Genomic DNA, 21,640 nt, shown 5'->3' with positions numbered 1-21,640 from the left:
TGTACATTCTTAGGCCATGGCTTAAGAGGTTCGCTCGTACCCACTTCCAGGCTCACTCTGCGGAGGTGAAGCTGTTTATCATGGTGGGTGCTACGCCGAGAGTCCTAATTCTGACACAGCAGTTTCTCGTATATTTACTGCGGAGTTAAAGTTAAAAGTTTCTTTTTAAATATTAAATTTTTATCGTTTATTTCATTTGTCATGGTAGTAACCTTTTTCAGACTATTGCAGTTTTTTTATCATATATTTATTGATTTTCGTTATGAAGTTTTCCACATCATCTATGTCTTGAACATGAATAATAATCTTCTGCTCTACTTCAGCAATGTTAGCAAGTACAATTTCAGCATTGAAATTTTTAAAATCTCTAAGGAGATCATCTTTTGCTTCTTTTTTATTTTCTTATACATAACACAGTATATAAATGTTTGGCCCGTAATCTTCAACCCTCTATGGTTCATAATGCTAGATGTGTTATGACACCGGTCCTCTTTTGTCCATATAAAAGTGGTTTTAAAACGTCACTGAGCTGGCAATGATTCAGGTGGGTTCATTAATTAATTGGATTGCAATAATTGGTTTTTCAACTGTCCACGTAGGTGTTTTGTTTCATTGCAATTTTTTTTATGTCAAATCTATATTTATATATCCCAGGAAAATCTGAGAATCCACATCAATTGCTAAATTAACGAAGATAGATTGAAATAAGGCTGTGACAAATGTGCACATCACAGTAGGAGGCATATTTACGACGCATAAACTTTGCCCCTAATTCTAAGAACGATGGAGATTGTTTCGATACCAGGGTCAACATCCTTAATACGGATATGAAGGTTCGTAAGGTATGCTATTCTTAATATATAACGCCACGCAACCCTCCGTCCTACCAGGTGATTGGTCATGAAAGGTGGTGAAGTTATTCCTCAGCTCAGTGTACCCTGGTACCATGTAGTGTCGGAGAGAGTGCCAGGATTGAATCAGGTTTTACATAAGGCAAAGATATCAAAATCGATACTGTGCATCAGATAATAAATTTCATCAAACCTTGTAATAATTGATCTCACATTCGGATTTGCTACAATTCAACAATTAATTGAAAAATCTTTTGTTCATTGTTCATAAGTTATTTTATAAACTACCTTACCATTAGTGAATGGAATATAACACTTTCCTTCAGATTATCCATCCAATATTAGAAGGGTTCGTCTCAAACCGAGATTATTTCAAGCTGTATTCTCACCATAAACTGTATTAAAAATGTGTGTTTTTAAACGAATATATAACAATTTTCTTGTATAAAAGGTGTAAGAGTAGTTAACACGATCATCTCGATGTGTTTAAATTAAAGTTCATTATTTTTCTCAACATTGCCCTGTATATCAGCTTGTAGATGCTAATCGGTTAATAAGAGTTCGTTTAAAAGGTTTTAATGGTAAATAAACCACTTTTATTTTTGTGAAGTTATACACACAAACGTAATTTTTTGTATAATTAACACAGAAACAACAATATTTTGATGAGTAAAAGTTCTACTATACTTAAATTAATAGTGTATGTTAATATTCTTATTCACGTTTTCCTCCAACTGGAGAAAAAAACATGCACATGGATCAGTTAGAACAAATATAGATCAGTAATGGGGGAGGGATTTCTTCCTATATTCGTCATTTACACCAAGGATACTAAACTCAAATTAGAATCATATTATTAGTTATCAGCCGATTTCCGTTTGGGACTAAATGTATTTATTCCATCCTGAAGCAATTAGTCAAATATAGTTTTAAGTCTTTTCAACAAAAATAAAACAAATAAAATGCCCTTGGGGGGGGGGGCAAGTCCCGTTCGTTCCCCGTCGGTGCGCCTCTGCTCTCAACTAACTTCTTTGCTGCACTTCGTTTAGATGTGTGGTAGGACTTTTTGAAGTGCTCATAATAGTGGCTTACTCCTACCGTGTTCTAGTTGTTTCTTCATTGGAATACTCTTGTTGATCTAAGTTATTTATACAGAGTGTCCCGTAAACTCTCTGATCAAAAGTATACCACGTTATTGCTAAAGTCAAGACAAACATATTTCACCATATGAATATGGGTTTCCGATGCTTAGTTACCCGTCTGTCTGTATGTGGTTTTTTATAAAAAATTAATATTAAGATATTAATTTTGTATAAGTAGTATAATTTTATAAAGTAGTACTTATACCAAATTTGGAACAAATATTTATAATAACAAGGCTAGGTACTGAACAAAATATAATGAAATTATCTTTAGTATTTTCAAAATGGCGGCCAAAACTTTTAAACTTTGGGTATCTTAAAAACTAGTATTTTTCTCAAGCATTGCAAGAATAACAGTTTTTAGAGGGGGTTTTTTACAAATCTAATGACACCAAAATTATTTAACAAATAACTGGTTTAGAGCAGATTTACTGTGACAAAGTTTAAAAGGTTTAATCCTCCATTTTGAAAATACTATAAATAATTTAATGGTATTCTTTTCAGTAACTGGCCTTGGTATAATAAACATTTGAGTCAAATTTGGTATAATTTAATTTATTAGTTTTTAAGATATTAATTAAAAAAAATTATGGTTGCCTGTAAAGTCGGTTTTACGGGCGAAGATTTTACGTGACAACGTCTTTTTCTCGGTAGAATATTTATTGATATGAATATTATTAAATTGCACAATAGGAACAAGGAATTGAATGAAAATAAGAATTGCACAAATTTTAACTATAGAAATATATTTTGTTTACTAAAACAATGTACTTAATTTGAAATTAATTAAAATTTGTTATTGTAAATGGTAAAGTTGAATAAAACATTTACTAAAATTGGAATTTGAAATTCTTGCTAAACACAGTTAAATTCTAACTACGCGCGTGGTGATTGGTCGGTTTAGTTCGTTTGTTTGGTCGCACTGTTATGACAGGTTAGAGGTTATAATTTGTTATTTTAAATGTTTGACTAGCAATACGCGCTGTTTCTTCTCAATCGACTGAATTACGATTGATTGCAGAGTGATTTAAACTAATAATTTACTTAACACTATCAACATTTTGTCAATAGTATGACATAACCTATAAACTCAGTTTCTCAACTTTTGTGTCAATCTAACAATTAATCAATCAATCATAGTTTACGATAATGAAATATCAGTGTACAATTATTTACCTTTATTGTTGTAGTTGTTGTAAATGACGAATCTAAGCACTCCACATTTTCACGAATAAACATAGTTATCTGCTTTATCCCGTGCGGCGGACCCACAGTTATCTGCTTTATCCCGTGCGGATCCCTGCGGCGGACCCACTGGACGGGCATCGTAACGTTACCGGGCGTTACACTTTTTCATGAGTGACTCCGAGCCGCAACCTAATTTAAGACGTTGTCACGTCAAAAATAAATCAAACACATAAAATTAAATTTTACAACATATAAGGTCTGTATCTGTCTTTTACTACCGGGAACATGAAAATAGTTAATTACGTGACTTTGACTTCATTTCTCTGTTATGTAGAACAATTTAATTTTGTGTTCGTGGCAACACTGCTCCACACATGGGGTTTCTATTTTTTAAGAAGAGGTTGGTAGTGCGGTAAAGTGCATGATGAACCCAATCAAGTAAAAAAAATAAACAAACTGAGTAAACAAACACGACGTCAGACTTCAGACGAATCGAATGTGACTGACTGCTGTGAGTCAGTGACCAGTCTAGTCTGTGACTATTGAGTAGAATGTGAACTGGCTTTCGCCGCGGCATGTGTCTACTGATTATAGGGTTCGCCGGCTAGAACGTAGGCCTGAAGTAGATAGATTTGGGGTAATTACACTTCATCCGGAATTTTTATGATTATGTCATGTTACTGTTGAGCCGGTTAGGAGAAAAATATATGCTGTGAACAGGTTTCTTTTTTATAATTTTTGTCGGTATAGAGGCCCTAGTCTATCCTACTTTTTGAATAGGATTGGAAGTACAGGCATTTTGTCACTGTTCATATTTTGAAACTGTGAATGCGATTTCAAGTATCTAAAAATGCGGATTTCATTATTATTGGTAAGTAAGAGATAATAAGTTAAATAATTTTTATTTACCGTATCAGTCAGCAATAATTTTGTAGATAAAATAATGGGTTTTTGTAGAGTATTGATAAGGGGAACCTGGTTTTCTATATTTTTACTACAAACTATGTTGCTTAATTACACACACCAACTGATACTGATTAACCCTGGATCTTGCTGTTGAAATTCCTTTAATGTCCGGCACTATTTCGCTAGTAGTGCACATCACTATTCAACCCTATGTAGAATGATTATCATTCAAGTAAAGCACATACTATTATATATTTTCTTTTTCAGTACAAACCATGGAACATTTATATGCAGTTGAATCTATTTTTGTATTTCAGTTTATGATTTTTCGGCATTACAAATTAATAAACAAAAAGTAAACAAACCAATTTCGAAGTAAAGCCCTTTAAAAATATGAGCATTTATTTTTTCAATTGTTCATAATATAAAAAATGTTCCCCATAAGGTTTTTTATGAAAAATATAAAAATATTCTGCTTTTCAAAAACTATTTAAATTTTTCTAAAAAAAAAGAAAACTTTTTATGTCTACAAAAACTCACATATTCATACAATTAAAAATTCTAACTAACTCACTTTCTATATGATTATTATATTTTTAAGCTTTCACTATTATACAGGGTGAGTTTTAAGTCCCTTCCCCCCCTATTTTTTTTTAAACCGTATAAGTTAGGAGGTTTAAACTCGTACATATTCGTTAGACCTAAATATCTTGTTTTTTCATGGGTTCATTGACTCTCCACCTCCAATGGGGGACGGTCCACGAGGAGTAAGCCGAGATTCTTAAATGTAAGCATAGGTTGATATGCACATCAAATTAAAGGTCTCTGTAAGTAGAATACAATGCCGCAAAACCGGACCTCAAAAGGTTCATCCTAATTAAAAGTAACAGGCAATCAGTTTGAGCATCTACTACAATAAAAGGGTAAGTAACAACCTACTAGTATCGGAATCATACAATATTAGAACCGGAATCGCTGTTGAAATAAAAATAAATGGGTCTAAAACCTTTGTAAGACAACAATTCTTTAAATAAAATACTTACACGAGGCGACACAACACATGATCGACTTCTTATTAAATCCTTTAGTTAACTCCTAGATCTCGGACTTCCAGTGATCCCTTAAAATCATTAAACACAACAAAATAAAGTTTCTTTTAAAGAATAAACAGCAATAGAAAAATTGTTTTGAAATGAACTTTTAAAAAGTTGCGCGATAAAACGCAGATAATAACACATTACTATTTTGTACATTTTAACACCCTGTAATTTTCATTAGGATGAACCTTTTGAGGTCCGGTTTGCAGCATTGTATTCTACTTACAGAGACCTTTAATTTGATGTGCATATCAACCTATGCTTACATTTAAGAATCTCGGCTTACTCCTCGTGGACCGTCCCCCATTGGAGGTGGAGAGTCAATGAACCCATGAAAAACAAGATATTTAGGTCTAACGAATATGTACGGAGTTTAAACCTCCTAACTTATACGGTTTAAAAAAAAATATGGGGGGGAAGGGACTTAAAACTCACCCTGTATACCACTTGGTGGCAAATATTTCATGATGAACAGTTTGATGTCACTTGATACAATCACGAGTTCATAATAAAATAAAAAATAACACAATACTAGCAACTAGTCATTTTACATTACAGAAATGCTACTAACCTGTAAGTTAACCATTGTTTGCAATGGATGTCATTCTTTGAACAATATAATAAATAATAAACAGATGTTTGAAGCAAATGGTCTTGTTCCAGAATAAATTCTGAATAGAGGGGTTTAGCCAATCTTTTTCCTGAACTGAATTTCTGGCATAAAAAGTAGAAGGCAAAATCCTGTTATTTTACATTCTGTCGATGTGGTCGAGCAGAACAGTAAATTAACGTTTTGTGTTGCAAATATATAATTTCATTGCGTACTTATTACGCATTATTATTCAATACAAAATATATCAAATTAAGCCATGAAACATTCCAATTAATCTGATATACAATTTGTCCTATGTAAATCTGATTTTCTATAGCAAAGTTTGATTAAAAAGACGACTGCTAAAACAACTAGTGACTAGTTACAACATTGGAGGTAACGTTTTTAAGCGACTAGTTACTAGTTGTTTGACAGATCCAGGTTTAATGAACTTGAACAAATTAATTATCTTAAATCATCTGTACTAACTGTAAACAAATTTTCAGATTTAAAAAATAATATTATTTGATTAAATAATGACTAGATCTAAATACAAATTATAATTAACTTTAGAATCCTCATTACTTACTCAATATGACTCAACTTGGAAAATTACAGACTGTTTTCTTGACCACCAAATTTTTTAGCTATTCGTTATCCTGTGGCTGTGGAGTGAATCAAGTAAATTAATTTAACGCTTCACTTAACTGTGCAGTAGGGCCTGCCTGTCACTGTAGGTCCTGAAAACGTTTATAGTTTATTCGTTCATTGAAAGTCTCGCATTGTTTTAATGAAAATAATAATCTATTTTAAATTTAGACACAACTACCTATATGACATTCTATGCAAACACACACACACACACACACACACACACACACACACACACACACACACATATATATATATATATTTATAAATTGAGCCATTTTCTTTCTCTGGTGAAATTTCCCAAGTGGAAGTGGTTAACGTTTTAGTATTATTCGTTGACAAACATTTTAATTGAGACCCTCATGTTAGAAGGTGCTATACAAAATATAATTCAGTTTGTTTGCTTTAAGAAAGTTTAAGATATCTTTGTGGTATTAGTACATTAAAAATTATTATATATTTTATTTTTATTCCAAAATTAATTTTGATATCTCCTTATATGGCACAAAAACTTCCAAAAATCTTAATTCAATCAATATTTAAAATGCGGAAAAAGCAGTAAGAATTAATACTGAATTTAAAACCTCAAACATCAGTTAAAGAAAAAGTTTCAGAGTTAAATATTCTTACAGTCTACAGTTATACCGATTGTACATTTATGAAGTTATTGTATCAGTCAAATCCAAAATGGGAGATCAAATCCTAGATGGTACCCACCATTAATCTAACACTCAGCAACGAAATGAATTGGCAAGCCCTTCTCATCGATTGGCACTTTTTTCAATAATCCTTCATATGGAGTAATTATGTTATATATTAAAAAAAAAAAACAGAAAATATTAAATTATAAATTTCTTTCCCTAAATTCAAAAATAAACTTAAACAATACCTAATAGACAAAACATTTCATCGATGATATTTGTATACAAAAATAAAATTAATGTTCTTTTTATATAAAATCTGTGATTCATTTAATATTCTGTATATAGGTATAAAAATAATGTATTAATTGAAGATTAAGGTTAGGTTTTAGTTTTGAAATTCAAGCTTATTGTTATTTTAAGACTGGACACCATTCAGTGTATTCTTGTAATACTGATGAATAAGAATATTTTGATTGAATAGTTGATGGATTGAGAGATCCATTTATTGATATTTGTTGTACATTCTTGGAAACAGTAGTATTCAAAAGCCTATAATGTCAAATATTATAGGTTTTGTTTTGTCTGTATATTTGTTTTAGTGTATACTTTTTAATGACTAAAAATATACCCAATAATGTCTACTAATACTGAAACAAACAATTCTGTATTGTTTCTTACAAAAAAGTTTAGAATCTGAAAATGTTACCCATCTTTAAATTTTTTAAATGCACCAAAAAACATAATTATTATTATTTTAAACTAATTTTCAACCCAGTTTGCTAACCTCATCATGTATAAAATATTATGGCTAATAAACATGACATAAGAGATTTATATTTTTATTGCTCTCACTTTCTTAAACATTGAAGTATTTAGTTTCCATACATCAAACGATATGTACACCTCTTCTGTATTTCTATCTGTTTTCTACAGAATACATTGAGGACTATCTGAGCTACAAGTTTTACATGTATTATATGTCATGATAGCAATGAGATAATCACAGAACAAACTGATTTGTAAACAGAGTACACTCATATGACATTTTATCATGTGATGTACTAACATATCTAATAAAGTTACACTGTTGGTTTGGTTGGTAAGGTATATTTATTACATTCTGCCAGGTTCTTTCTTTCGGATCCTTTTTTCGACAAAATGTGCTGTTCCAATGATGGTGCATGTCCATCCTTGGGATTTAGTAGAGCATTAGGAGTAGCTATAATTCAGGGTCATATCTCGAGAATGAATTGAGCTATAAACTTGAGATTTTGTATAGTTTGTTATCATTAGAGATGCTGGTGAAATTTCTCTTCTGTCTGTCTGTCCACTTATGTGTCTGTTCCGGATTTCTCAAGAACAAATTGAGCTATGAACCGGAAATTTTACATGTAACTTAATTTCTAGAAAGGCAACATCATGTTTGATGGTGCGTTATTTCTCCTTATGGACTTTGGCAGTGTGTTTGTGAAGCCAACTATCCACAGAATATCTTGAGCACTATTTCATCTATAGACTGTAAGTATTGCATGAAAATTGATTTCTATATAGACAAGAATGAGTTCGATAATGGTGCATTTTCCTTCACAATATTTGGCTGAGCATCATTGAAATCTATTACCCTGAAGGCTGACTAAATGGCTCTTCTGTCGGGTTTGGGGAGGGGGAACATTTCTTTTCTATCTAATTATCTGTCTGTCTGTCTGCAAAATTTGATAATGAAATGAGTTAGATATCTGAACGCTTGTTATGTGGCTTTGGGTCTGGCATACTCACCATTGAAATCCACCTCAAAAATAAAAGAAGATAACAAGGAAATATATATGCATTAAAAAACAATAATCAAGGGAATAAACCAAATAATCTCCACCATATAGTTTTTTTACTTGTTTCTTACATATAGTTTTTTTTAAGCTCAAAGATTTTGTATTTGTAGAAAATTATCCACCATCACATCTAGACTTTTCGAAAACAACAAAAGTATTTAAATTATTTTACCTATAACCAGGAATATTCAAGATAAAAAAACGACCTTCTTTGTAGCGTAGGAGGAAGGTTGCGGCTCTCTAACTGAGAGGTCATTGGTTTGATTCCCGGAAAGATCAATAAATATTTGTAAGTAGGTTTGAACTGCTTTCCCTTAAAAACACTTAGTTTTCTCAATAGAAATGCCAATGGCGTAAAAAGAACCCCTTTGATCGATGCTTTGTTGTTTTCTATGCTTGTTTGTTAAGACCGTATAAACCTTAAGTAACTAAAATAACATAGTTGTACATCAAAATCGTACTAAACAAATATGTCCTTATTTGTTTATCATAGTGGTTGGATACTCCATGTAATTTTATCCCATTATTTGATATTCATTCATGATACTCTAGTGTATGTTATATTAGTTTTAATTTAATTTATTTCACATATTAACTAATATTCTGCTAGATGAAATGTATTTTTAGAAACCAATGTAGTATGTTTCTGATACTAATGTTGATGTAAAAATTTTACATTACAATTAGATTTGATTAAATTTAATTACAAATGGATAAATTACAGCTAGATTAAATTTAAAATGTCTGCACAACAGTTTTTTAGGTTTGATATAATTTTGCTTACAATTGCAAGGCCTATGAAAGTTTATTGTGTGGGAGGGTGCCCAGGTCAATAACATCTCCCGAGCCCCCACCCTTGCGTTTACAGTGATTCACTACTAAATAGGCTACGGTTGTCCTCATGTGTGTCACATGGTTCATCGCGTTGTCTCAAATAAATTTAAGAATTTTCAGTACATTTTAGAATTTTTCAATTTAATCCTTTCTGGTTTAATTTAAATTATTAATGAAGGTGAGTACTACTTAAAAAAAATCAATATATATGAAAAGTAAATGATGTTGAAATATGTGTTCAAATATATTAACTCCTATTCTTGTATGTATGTTATGTTAAGTACTAGATAATACTAGACTAACGTTTCTAGAATTTGAGGCTTAGTTCAAAACTGGATGACAGTGGGGTAATATTTGTATTTAATGTATTTATTTATAACATATGTATGTGCATTAATAATTATACGTGTTTATTTATGTTTGTAATAATTAAGGTAGTGCAATAGATTTTGGGTTAAGAAAAGATTTTATTATGTTATATTCATCGCCTTTTAAGATACATTAACTTCCTTAAATACATAAAAAGTAGAAAACCTTTTTTATCACTACATGTAAAATTACAGGTATTTAAAGTACAAAATTTATACAATATTTGAATCAGACCCAAATAAAAATTGCTGAAGATAAAAATGTGAATATTTTTACAGTTTATGTACATGAGTTGTAGCTTCAGGGCGTAACATGTTTTTTTATTCGTTTGTGACTTAAGGAAATGATATTTTTAATCAAATATAGTTGTAGAAAAATGGGTTTTTTTTCTTAATAACATATGTCGCATTAGGGAAACAATATTCATAAGTTCCTTGACTTGTTTCATTATTCCCTCTGAGCAACTTTTGAGCTTTACTTTCATATGGAACATAACTGAATGTCCCCTCCTTCAATCTTACATGGGTAAGGTAGTTCACTCAGTTTCTTAACATTAAATGAGTATGTACTATTTACATCATCACAGGCTTTTTAACTGTTCACATCAAAACAATGTTTTACACATACAATTCCTTTATAATTTTACTGCTCTTATATTAATGGATGCAGAAACAACACTCACCATTGCAATTATTGCCTCCCTAAGTCAAAAAAATGTTTCAGTTTTAATAGCTGGAGCTTAAACCACTGACACAACTGAGGTCCTATAACTGATATATATATATATCGTATGGGGGACAAAGGCAGCTATCCATAAATAAATAAATTAAAAATTACAATTATTAAAAAGTACGTAAGAACAAAGTTCTTGAGTCATAAATTAAAAATAATATTAAAATCTCCCGTCACAAAGCTAAATCCAAATTACTGAGCCAGTTTAGAGACCCATCCTCTAAACCACTCAGACCAGCCAGACCACCAGAAAACAATCGCAAAGGGCAGTCGTTTACAATGTGCTCAATTGTCTGAGAGTTTGCGCCACAATCACACGTCTGGTCGTCAGTAATACCCCACTTGAATTTCCAGTGATTGCTTCTCCCAACCCCAGTTCGAAAACGATTCAATAAAACCCATTCCTTTCGAGGAATTTCCAAGCCACCCGCTGCTTTCGTAGGATCGGATATCAAGAACTTGTTCCGTCCATCGAATAATTCCCAGGATGACGCCCAGTTAGCATTAGGCGTAAAGTTCTCCTCTATCAACTGGGATGCTGTTCGTAGTGATGGCTTGCGTGATTTGAGCCGGCTATCTTGCTGAGGAAGGTCGCGCGTAACTGGCAATTCGGGATTGGACACGATCTTATTGAACTCTCTCAGAAGAGCCTCTTTGCGTCTAATCTCAGGTGGTGCTATATTGCTCAGCACTCATAACTGATATATCAGCTCCTGAGTCCAATTTAAATGCAACTCTGAATACCAAAATACCCATCAGTGATTTCCAGTATAGCTTTTCAATGGGATACGAGCTCTTTCACCCACATAGTTCTCTCTTCCCATTTCAACCTTAACTTCTTTAACATCTGTGTGCTTAGTAAGGTAACACATACTAGGCCTAATATGTCCTTGAGACCATACATAAAGCAATAAACATCAGTGGCAAAACAATTTGAATTGGTATGATTATTTTTATATTTACAATAAATACACAAACCTATTAAAAATAAAGGTTGTCATTTTCACACATACCTGTAACATCAAATTTGTTCCATTCCATACAAACCTTAGTTAAAGTTCCATCGTTTCTTACTGACAACACTTTCAAAATAACTTTATTCAAAATTAATTTGCCCTTGTTAATTAATATTTATGACATATGTGAATCTTGAGCACCAGTAACAGTTAAATTGGTTATAAGTTCCTCTTTAATTCTTCGAAGTCACAACTTTAAGTCAGTTATATGTAAATATAATTAATGAAGCAAACCATTGCTACTCTTGAATAGTGGCATAGTGGCCCCTTGTTAAAAATGCCTCTTTCGTAAGTATTGTCATTATTGAACCCCAAATAACAATCAAACTTATTACTAAATAATACCATAATTATTCTATTTCTGATTAATAAGACAAAGTAAGAGTTCATCACCCCACATGACACGTAACAAGCTTCACTGAAGTTTCCTGTAAAATTTCAAATCTCTAGCTTCTTTCATTCTCAAGATGTCCTGCAGATGGACATACAATCAGATAGAAAAGAAATCTTTACAGCCCCTAGGCAGTTATAAGAGAAAATCTGGTGTTTTTGAGAGTGGATTGTGAGTGGTCCAAGACTTTGGATCTGAGTTAGAGATAGCACAGTTTCAAATCCTGTCTGTGGCCATAGCACTTTCTATCACTACCATCGACCTTGTACTATAACGACTTTCACCCTTTTCTTGTTTAATAAAATCTTCACACAGGCCAATGGCCCATGAGGATGGGCAGAACAAGAGTTTAAGGGGGATTGCCCTCTCCTTTTTGTAATTAAAACTGCAAAATTGGTGGGTTATACAAAACCATTACAAGACTACACGTCATATTTTCTTTATTTTATACAAAATGCAATGGTATTAGAAAAATTCTTATGTAAGATGTTTAAGCTAATGAATGAAATGTGGTTACATATTTTTAGGTTTTCAAGCTATGGTGGAACTCAGTAATTCAAAATAGGGTTCCTCACTCATATTTCCTATCTGTAGACAAATCTCAAAATTTTTAATTTTTAAAGTTAATATGACACACTTTCTAAACTTGATGTTTATGAAATAAAGAGATTCTGATTAACATTCCCAGAAATTAATGTGGACCATTTATTATTTGCTCTTAAAATAAAATTTCATAATTACCAGTATGATAATATCTCTTGAAAAAAATTTTTGTGATTCAAATTTTCCATGGACAAGAGAAAAATATTATCAGTGTTAATTTGTCTTTTATGTTGATCGAAAAAACTTATGATCCAATTAATGCATATTTTAGAACTCAATAGATTGAACAAGACCAATATTAGTATCCTTTTGCTTAAGTTATAAGGACTTTCTGTAGTCCATATGTGTGTTGTGAGAATGGAATATGTTGTCATGTATGATACAACTCTCATCCATGTTTAAGAAAACCTGGACTGTTTGTTATCTTATGGAGGAACCAGTGCAAGGAATCTACTCACCTAGTCACAGTGTTTGTGGCCGTAAAATCTCTGTGGATTAAATAGATGCAGCATTTTATTACCTAGCACTATCCATGTACTATTTTTGTGCAATCCATACTACCAACTATTGCACAAGTGTTCGTTCTAGGATTTTCATCAAAAATAAAGAGATACCCTTCCTCGAAGTCTACCAGCCTTACAGTTCCATTTCTCCTGGTGTCCATCATACTCAGTACATCAAACTAATTGTGAATAGAAGCAAATGTCTTTTTGTTAGGGAATCGTATATCTCCATAATGCTCTTCGTACAATCTCTGGGCTTCATTGCCATTTCCAAATGTGGCTCCGGCACTGAACATAAAATGAAATTAATATCAAAATGTAACTGTTAAAATTGTTGCCATAGTTCAGATGATGTTTGAGCTAAGTGAGCAATATAACACACTTGAACCAAATTGTATTCAATGAATATAAACAGCAGCACTTGATTGTTGTGCTGTAACAGCTAATAATTATTAATATCTAAGGAATCTAACATGACATCTTTTGCTTGCATAATCACATGCTTTCAAAAATCGCCTGATAAACAAATAAAAATTTAATTCCTTATTTTATATATAGTACAGTAGACATACTAATAAATAAAGTGAAAAAATTAACATTATCGATACTTTTCTTCTTGTCCATAGCAATTTTGATAACAGAGTTTTTATAAGTAAGGACTTTATTAGACTGATAAAATATGGTTTTAATTTTATGAATATACAATAAATAGTCTACAAAAATATTTAGGAATGACTATTATGCTATTTGTCAGTAAATAGCAAACACAATAGGCAAGTGTCATTTAGAATTTTTGCATTGTTGGTTTCACTGTAAAACAGGAAACTTATAAATAATGTTTATGCCACATTGCGCATCCTCCCCCTGTCATTTCATATTAGATTTTTTTTAAACAAAGTATCACAGAATTTGGATAAGGACAAATTACACTCTTACAATTTATTTTTGTATAGTCAGTAAATTATAGTTCAATTCAGTTCAAAAAACTTTATTCAACAAAAATTTTTTTACATTTTATCATTCCCCATTTGCACTCGCACGTGCGGGGCTATTATAATTTAATTGTTATACACTGTATTTTATATGGCTTTATGTGCAGTCATTTGAGTAAAGTCATTTTTTTTACCTCAAGAAGTTTTAAACACTTATGAGTGTTTTTTTAAGCCAGTATACAAAATGTCAACACATATTTGGTAAATTATCATTTTGGTAGATACTTGGTATATTCATCCTTGTATATTATCAAAATATGTTGCTTAGGACCTAAGAATCATTTCTTAAAATATTAGGAGAGAATTTCAGGGACATTCTGTACAACCCACATTAACCATGCACTTTGTCTAACTGGATCAAACCACATTGAATCTAAAAACACATTTATATTAACTGATAATCAAGTGATTGTGATGGTTAAGGTTTAAAACTAAAAATTACAACTTAAATTGTTGTTAGTGTTGGTTTTAAATAGATCTTTATCATAAATAAAAGTTTTATGCAGGATGTGTTAAACATTTATGCACATGTAATTTTTCAAAACTCATTATCTCTACCTTAATTTAAATAACTGTTGTAAGAGGTTGTGAAAAGAAATATTCTATAAGGTGTTCTATAAGGAGTATCTCTTTAATAATAATAAGCTAAAAATTGAAAAGACCTCATCTTCAATATTGCCAGTTCACCTTCATGTACTGTAATTGGTTGATATTAATTGTATTTCATTCATGTGGTAAATTTTTGTTTGTAATTAAAATTTGTTGTGTAGAGTTGTTAGTATTTTAAATTCATTTGTAAATTAGCAATGGATGAATTTGCATAAGTTAAGTTTGAAGATAAATTTTATGATGAAATTATGTATTTTTCAATAAAAATAATCCCAAATATGTTTGGTTCAAGTTAATATACTGTCTAGCCAAATGTACATCCAACAACATATTGATCTCTGACCATTACATAATAGAGGGCTTTGCACTGAAGACATACAAAGATGTGTTTAACGTCATAATGCACTAACAAGATCATCAGTGGAAAGATCAAAGGACATATAAAACTATAAATTTTTTCAGTGAATTCTGATGATGTTATTTACTTAACTGCTTACATTTAAAAAAAAGCCTTATGTAGCCATCTAAATTCTGAGTAGTTTTTAAACACTTGCTCACAATTTCTGGTTACTTAACAGTAAAAACATGTCAACATATTTAAATATTGTAACAATTTCAGTGAATAAATTATCTGTTTTCCAGAACTCAACTATGAGCAAATCGTGTGTTCAATCCCGTTCACGATTCCAGCAAGGAAGAAAGTCACATTTGCTTCCTGGCCAAGATAACATACCATATCCATTTAAAGGTGAGTAAGATAGATGTATTTTTCATACAATAATTAAAACGTGTAAGACTTTAATTTTAAAATGGTGTAACCATAGTTGTCTTACATTAATGTCCATTTTTATTTGAATTTGTATATTTAGTTAACTTTAGACTATAAAGTTATGAATGAATATTGTTACTCTGAGTTATTGCAAACTCAGTTTGGACACAAATTAAGGCTGTATAGTTTTTTATCTAAGGAACAACTTGTAAATATATTAAAGCAATTGTACAGAGCAGCCAATAAACTATTGTACTGTATTTAAATTCTGTTTTAGTGCATAGAAATAGTAGTATTCATTTATAAATTTTTAATACAAAAAACCTAGTACAGATTAAAAATTTGCAATTTTGTAGAAATTCTTTTGCAAATTGAGATATTTAACATTTTTTACTATTGAACTCTGAATAAAAACCTATTTAAAATAATATGTCACACAACCCCATTCAAATTTGAAATCTTGAAACTTAAATCGAACAGGATGGATCCAAGACAGGATTATTTTTTTAAATGTGAGCCTATTACAATCCAATTTTATAAATTTTGTGTGTTTTATAAACAAGATATAACAGATACAAGGGCTTTCCAGAAAATAACAGACATTTGGGACTAGTTAACCAGTAATTGGAGTTAAGAGGCATAAAACACACAGTACAGATTGAGCAGTGTTAGTCTGCAGTCTGTATCTGTCCTACTTTTATCACTGTGACTAGTTAATATGTACGCTGCAAGTTAAAATCCTACCACTTGTGAAGTGCATTCAATGATTAGTTTTTTGTTAGCAAAAAAGTACAAAGTGATTGAAATCCATCGCCAACTTTGTAGGAATGGAATAATTAGTGAAAGCAGTGGTGTATTGATATAAATGGTCACACCAATGTTCATAACGAGGTTTGCAGTGATTAGCCTAGACTGATTATTCAAGACATGTTGACTAAAATCAATGAAACATTTGTGAAAATCCCTGTTCCACAATCACTGACCATTTTCCCCATGGGCCATCATGACCATCATGATGTATTTAACATTTTTCAAAATTCAACCAGGAGTGAAGTTGCATGTAGTAACCCTTCTAGTAAAGTTTTTAATTAATTATTGTCTCGGCTGCTAATTAGTTTGGGGTTGTTTAGGCAGTCATTACATAAATTTCGTAGCAGAAACATTTTGTGGTCATAGTTAAGATCATTTCATGGTTAATCATCATTCAGCTTTAATGTTCATCAGCATACGTGGAACCAAGATTAATGAGTCCAGTTAAAGGGAAGTGTTTTTATTGGGAAAATTATTTGGGCCATGTTGTGATGTCAAGAAGGAAATTGTTAAGGCTGTGTCAGTTTAAAAAGTCAGTCAGCAATACTTGTCCCAGGAAAAGTGGCAGTGCATTACATTACAGTATTGTAATAAACTATTATCAGCTTTGAAGGCTAATATTTATTTATTAGTACGCTGTACTTCTGTATAGTAGCCTTATAATGTATCTTTCAAATGTAAATAATAAACATTTTCCTTCCACTTTGTTAATTTGTATTTCAAAACGTCTGTTAGTTTCGGATAGCCCTTGTATATTAATTTTTGATACCGAGTTGCACAGTGTGTAATACTGGAACATACAAAAGACTCAGCTGTCTTGTAAACTCTCTGAAGATGAATGAGGTGATCAAACTTGAACCAACTTACCTTAAACGGCCCATTCAAGGGTGTGCCCTGCAAAGCTGGATAAAAATTACAAGTATAAGGGATACTGGTGTTGCATGGCTTACAACCCAATAAATATTTTGGCAGAATATTTGGTTAGCAGAAAATAAGAACTGTTAATGTGAAATAAAACACTTGTTTTTCTTAGGGTCTAGAAGTAAAGAAGACATGAGAAGTTCCTTCTACTTAAGCTCGGTTCCTCTCAACTCTATCAGACAGTTACCCAGCTTTCTCAGTGCCTGCTATGAACTTAAGTGGTTTATTAACTCAAGGACTACACTTTCACAGGCATTAGATGTTGCAGTTAAACAGGTAAGCTCAAACATTAGCTTAAATGAAGCTTTGCAGTTTAAAAATTAATTGTAATATTGATTTTGATTGTTCATTTTTTAAAGTTAAGGTAGATGAAATTATAGTAAAATGGAATTTTTTTTACAAGAACATTCAAAACACAAATTTGAATAAACTCATAGCCAAATGAATAAACTAAAAATGTGTTTAACTTTAAAAAATATCTTTGTAAAACTTATCGTTTTCTGCCAAAAATAAACAAAACATTCAGATTCCACAGTGATAAAACACTAGTCACAGAAGCTTGAAAATTAAGAGTATGAAAACTTTAATGAAACACAATAAAAAGCCAATATTTAATTCATTTTTAGCCAAACTAATTCCATTCTACTTAAGAGTTGGGTCATTCCAAAATGTATCATGAGAAAGATCAATATTTTGGGTGAATCACTCTGAAAGTTTTACAAAGTGTAGCCTTTTTGATTGAGTCACTGTTTACTAATATAAGTGTAGGTCTTAAAATCAGCTGAGAACTCCATCTATAAGAAATTCGTTTTACTAAAACAATTTATTGACACAACTGCTGAATATTGAACAGCATGATAGATATTATAGGATGATAAACAGCAATATTTATTAATAGTGTTGTAGGTATGGCCTAGTATAAATAAATCTGATATATAAAAACATTATAATTTTAATATAAAAATTGTAACTACAAATAATTATGATAATTTTTTAAACAATAATTATCTAAATAATGACTTATTTTACAGATTTTGATGAGTAAATTTCCCAAATACACTGATTCACGGTTACTTGCATACCATACGAATTCATGGTATTTGTGCTTACTAAGATTGAAGTTCTTCTTTTTGTGCAAATGGACAATGACAATAGCCTGCAGTATTGTCTGACCCAATAAAACTGCTAACTGTGGTTGAATAGTGCTGATTGGAAATTCTAGACTCGGTTTTATGGATGCTTAGTTTTGTAATAAAACGTGTATGAGAGAGAAGGAAAATTAATTTACATTCCGTATTAATTAATTATAAAACATCAAACTTGGATAGCATTTTCAAATTGAAGTGTTTTCCCATACATAATTTCTAAATAAGTGCTAACAATAATGATAAGTTTTATTATAAAATTAATTTCAGTTAGAGGAACAGATACTAAACTTAATGTTTATTCACTTCAAAATCTAAACATTTAGTAATGTTCAGTTTTGAATTCTGTTTGGTGACATGCATGAAAAATATATAACTTAAAGGAACATTGTAATAATTTGTTTGTGGAACATTGCAATGATTTGTTTGTGGTATTGTAATGCAGAGTTGATTTGTTGTTAGTGACCATTAAAATAAAATAACAAAAGTCTAGTTTCAATGGAAGCAAAGTTTAATTTTTTCAACGGATTTTACATATCTTGCTTATTTAACTTTTTTTTTATATTAAATTTACTTATGTGAATACAAACCAAAACTAACTAATAAGATTGTAAGAAATAAGTATAATGAGAAACTGAGCTGGTATTGTTAAATCTTTTTTAATTTTTAAGAAGTTAACAGAGTGTTAACAATTATTAATCCACTAATAACAATTATCTTCCATAAAATAACTCAAAGTTTAAACTTGAATTCTTTTGTTTATCATTATTTGATACTCATATATCTTAACTTTTTGTAAATTACAGTGTAGTCTATGAAACAAACCATTAAAGAGAACTAAAAAAAATTGTTTGCTTGTCTGTATTCATTAAAAAAACAAATTAGCTTTATAATTTTTGAGTAGTTAACACATTAACTGTGGCAGATGCCTTACCGTGTAAAATAATAGGAGGAGGAGTATGTCTTACTCAATATAGAACTGCAATGAAGGTTAAACTTTGTGTTTAAAATGCTTTAAGTTGCCTTGTAGCTCAGTACACATTATTTATAATGTTTACAATAATTGATCTGTCCACAATATATAACCACAGCAATTTATTTAGTTTAAAATTGTTTTGAAGTGTTCTAAACACCTTTACTCACTATACTGAGTGAGAAAGACTACTGTTCCTTTATTCTGTGCCGTAAGGTGTGTCACAAGGCCTCAGTCTATGTGTTATGGAGTTCCCACTTAAGACAAAACTCAAGCTTAAGTAATTATTTACTATTAACCTACTTTGTTTGTTTGTTCTCTCACCCAGTATTGTAACTGAGAGTCAAAAATGAAATTTGAAAACATGTATGCTTAGTTCTTTAATAATTCTAAAAATGATTGTAAAAATTGTAGTTCAGTAGCAAACATTTGTGACCAATGTTGTCAGATCTACTCGCTGTCAGTCCTGTTGATGTTCTACCTCACTCTGGTGCTGGTGTCTGTGCAAGTCGCTGGTCTGGTGATCATGCTTTCATATGCAGCCTCTCTACCTGTTGGCCTCCAATTCATGCTTGTCTCCGTCCTAATCATCTCCACTACAGCATTTCAGATCATGTATAAACAACAATTTGTGTAACACTTCTCATATATTTTTTTTTTAATTTTTAAAACTGGTCTATCTATTTCTCTTATATTCACTTCAAGATGTAAACTTTAATAACTAAGTATATTTAAATAAGATAGTCTCCATATAAAGAGGATGATTTTAGGAGAGTATTCAGTACCAAAATTATCATAACTAAAATAGTGTTTTAAAACACCATAATAATTATGATGTTACTTATTTACAAGAAATAATTGGTATACCATTGTATATGATATAGACATCATCATGACATTTTATACACTAGTAAAACGTTAGCTAATATATAAAGTCCTAAAATTATACAAAAGTGGATATAAGTCAAAATAGCACGTTAAAAATTGTCGAACTTTATATATTACTAATATATACGATTAAAAATGTGCATCTCTATTATAACATTAAAAATATTATTTTAGGTTAATTTATTCTATACATAATCAGTTAACTTTTTATATTGTAATAAATTTATTAGCTGACAGTCATCATGCAATTAAAATTTGTAATGTTAATATTTTTTTTACTGTGATTAACTTTTTTATACAAAATAACAAATCAGCAGTTCTGGTAGGTGCTGGTCAAGTATAATGTGTCCAGAATGCAACCTTATTTCAGTTAACTTATCAAGTAAACCTGGAAATAACTATCAACAAAAACCTGGGATGGGCTGATCAGGTGTCACTAATGTGTAATAGGGTTTTTGCCTGTATACATGGCCTCAAGCGATTTGCACAATACTTGCCGTTGGATGTTAGAGTGATGTTGGTGAAAAATCTAGTTTTACCTCACTTCAATTACTGTGACGTGGTGATCAATGACATGACTGTTGACCTTTCTAATAAAATTCAGCGTGCACAGAATTATTGTATTCGGTTCATTTTCAACTTACGACGTGATGATCACGTATCTCCTTATTTTGAGCAATTATCCCTATTAAAATCCAAAGAACTTAGAGATCTTCATGTACTTAGTCTGTTGCACGCACTAATCCACAATGGTTGTCCCAAGTTATTTGGCCCAAAGTTTCGTTTTTATGTCTGATATTAGTGCACGTAAAACTCGTAGGGGTGCATCTTTATTATCAATTCCAATTCATAGGACAGCCTTATATAATAAATCTTTCACTATTTCCGCATGTCGATTGTGGAACGCTCTCCCAGACAACATCAGAAGTATTGACAAGCGCGATCGCTTTGGGGCAGAGGTTAGGGCCTTTCTGCTGCGGACTCGGCGGGAGTGACGGTTGGTGGTTCTTGTGGTCACACTTGGGGTAACTGTATGTAAGTTGCGTGGATGGGGAATGAATGCTGTTTAGGATAGGATAGTTTTATTAGTTGCCTGTTGCATTAAAGAGATTTATGTTATAGTTTAATTGAAATGGTAAATTTTAATTATAATTGATATATATATATATATACATTATTATGTTAAAT

General features: G+C 31.2%; 1 protein-coding gene across 1 annotated transcript; it reads left to right on the top strand.

Moving 5' to 3' along the window:
* The first annotated feature begins 3,668 nt into the window (after positions 1-3,668).
* On the top strand, positions 3,669-20,878 carry LOC124362589. Its single transcript, XM_046817233.1, has 4 exons — positions 3,669-4,052; positions 15,589-15,694; positions 17,559-17,722; positions 20,013-20,878. The coding sequence occupies exons 1-4, from the start codon at positions 4,032-4,034 to the stop codon at positions 20,199-20,201; spliced, it is 480 nt and encodes a 159-aa protein (XP_046673189.1). The 5' UTR covers positions 3,669-4,031; the 3' UTR covers positions 20,202-20,878.
* The last annotated feature ends 762 nt before the right edge of the window (positions 20,879-21,640 follow it).

Source organism: Homalodisca vitripennis, chromosome 5, assembly GCF_021130785.1.
Source record: "Homalodisca vitripennis isolate AUS2020 chromosome 5, UT_GWSS_2.1, whole genome shotgun sequence".
NCBI lineage: Eukaryota > Metazoa > Arthropoda > Insecta > Hemiptera > Cicadellidae > Homalodisca > Homalodisca vitripennis.
This window is presented reverse-complemented; position numbering and strand designations above follow the sequence as displayed.